General features: G+C 40.4%; 1 protein-coding gene across 1 annotated transcript in view; it reads right to left on the reverse strand.

Annotated features, from left to right (window-relative positions):
- Nucleotides 1-1376, reverse strand: part of LOC106877727 (ubiquitin-like-conjugating enzyme ATG3) — a gene marked incomplete at its 5' end in the record, with an annotated part of 216637 nt that extends 215261 nt beyond the window's left edge. Inside the window, one exon of the mRNA XM_052974709.1 lies at nt 1320-1376. Within this exon, the coding sequence (XP_052830669.1) occupies nt 1320-1376 (57 nt within the window). The remainder of the gene's footprint in view (nt 1-1319) is intronic.
- Between the last annotated feature and the right edge of the window lie 437 nt (nt 1377-1813).

Genomic DNA, 1813 nt, shown 5'->3' on the forward strand with positions numbered 1-1813 from the left:
TTACTGTCCTAGTATCACCAAGGTTGGCTTTTCCTTTCACATTCTGGGCTTCATAAAATAAAGTAACAGTCAATGTCAGTGCCGCCTGACTGGCCCTCGTGCTCGTGGCATGTAAAAGCACCCACTATACTCTCGGAGTGGTTGGCGTTAGGAAGGCCATCCAGCTGCAGAAACCCTGCCAGATCAGATTGGGGCCTGGTATAGCCTTCTGGCTTGCCAGTCCCCAGTCAAACAGTCCAACCCATGCCAGCATGGAAAATGGACATTAAACGACGATGATGATGATGATGAGTCAAGGACTGAGGCTGATGGCATTAACTAAAATCCCTCTTTCAAAATTGCTGGCCTTGTGCAAACCAGAGACAAATATATTTAGTCCAAACAACATCTTCATAAAAGCTTTTTAATGTTATTTTTTACAAACATCATCATCATCGTTTAATGCCGGTTTTCCATGCTGGAATATATTAGACAAAATACTATCACCTAAATCTGATGAGGGATGCACCATTGAAAAGAAGTTGGTTATGATTATTTCAAAGTTACAGTCAACATCATCATCATCATCATCATTTAGCATCTGTTTTCCATGCTAACATAGGTAAGATGGTTTGGCTGCAGTTGGTAAGCCAAAGCTGCACCAGGCTCCAGCCTGTTTTGGCTTGGTTTCTACGACAGGATATCCTTCCTAACCCTAACCACTCTACAGAGTGTACTGGGTGCCATTTACATGTCACCAATATGGGTGCCTTATATGTGTCGTCGAGATGGGTTCCGCTTATGTGTGTCACCGAGATGGGTGCCGCTTACGTGTCACCAAGATGGGTGCCTTTTCCATGTCACTGTCACAGGTGCCCCTTTTACGTGTCACAGGCATGCGTGCCCCCTTTTACGTGTCACAGGCATGCGTGCCCCCTTTTACATGTCACAGACACGCACACCCCATTTACATGTCACAAACATGCGTTCCCCTTTTACATGCCATAGGCATGTATGCCCCTTTTACATGTCACGGGCATGTGTGCCCCATTTACATGTCACAAACATACATGCCCTTTCATGCATGTGTCACAGACACAAGTGCCTTTTACATGTCACCAGCACAGGTGCCTTTTATGTGCCACCAGCACAGGTGCCAAAATCTCCTGTGCCACTGTAATTTCTCTTCCATACCCTTACAGGTACATACACCCTAGTCTTTCTTTGTATAGCCTCCGTAAAGCTACACAAGCAAATACCAACATCTCAGAATTCCCCAGATAAGTTTCGCAGTGGAAACGCAGAGAACATTAAAGCGACAAACGCCTGTAAATACTAACCTCTTCAGGAGTTACAACGCCAGTTTCTTTGAATTTGGATTCCTGCCAAAGACAAAACAAAACAATTAATAACAGAGTAGAAGAATGATTCACAGCAATAAAAAGTCAAAAATTCATAGAAATATCTTACATAACCTAATTACCATTCTCTCTCTATCTCTCTCTCTTCCTCATTTGTTCTACAAAGTTTAAATACTATCTTATTAGATAGTGCTTTTTTTAGACTTTCCTAATCAGAAAATGAACAACAGACGGTTAATCATTAAACTTATCAATTTATCATGATTTGCAAATCTACACAACTTCAATAAACATAAAATGGAAATTAATTTTTTCTTTTTTTGCTTTCTTCTTAAATCATTCTCTCAATTCCAAACATTCCAATTTGAACTTTTACAATTTTCCTTATTATTTATTAATTATATTTCCTGTCTGTGGAGTCAATAAATTGTTAATATTGAGGTCAATATAATCAACTAAGTCCCTGAGCTTCA

Source organism: Octopus bimaculoides, chromosome 19, assembly GCF_001194135.2.
Source record: "Octopus bimaculoides isolate UCB-OBI-ISO-001 chromosome 19, ASM119413v2, whole genome shotgun sequence".
Classification (NCBI taxonomy): Eukaryota; Metazoa; Mollusca; class Cephalopoda; order Octopoda; family Octopodidae; genus Octopus; species Octopus bimaculoides.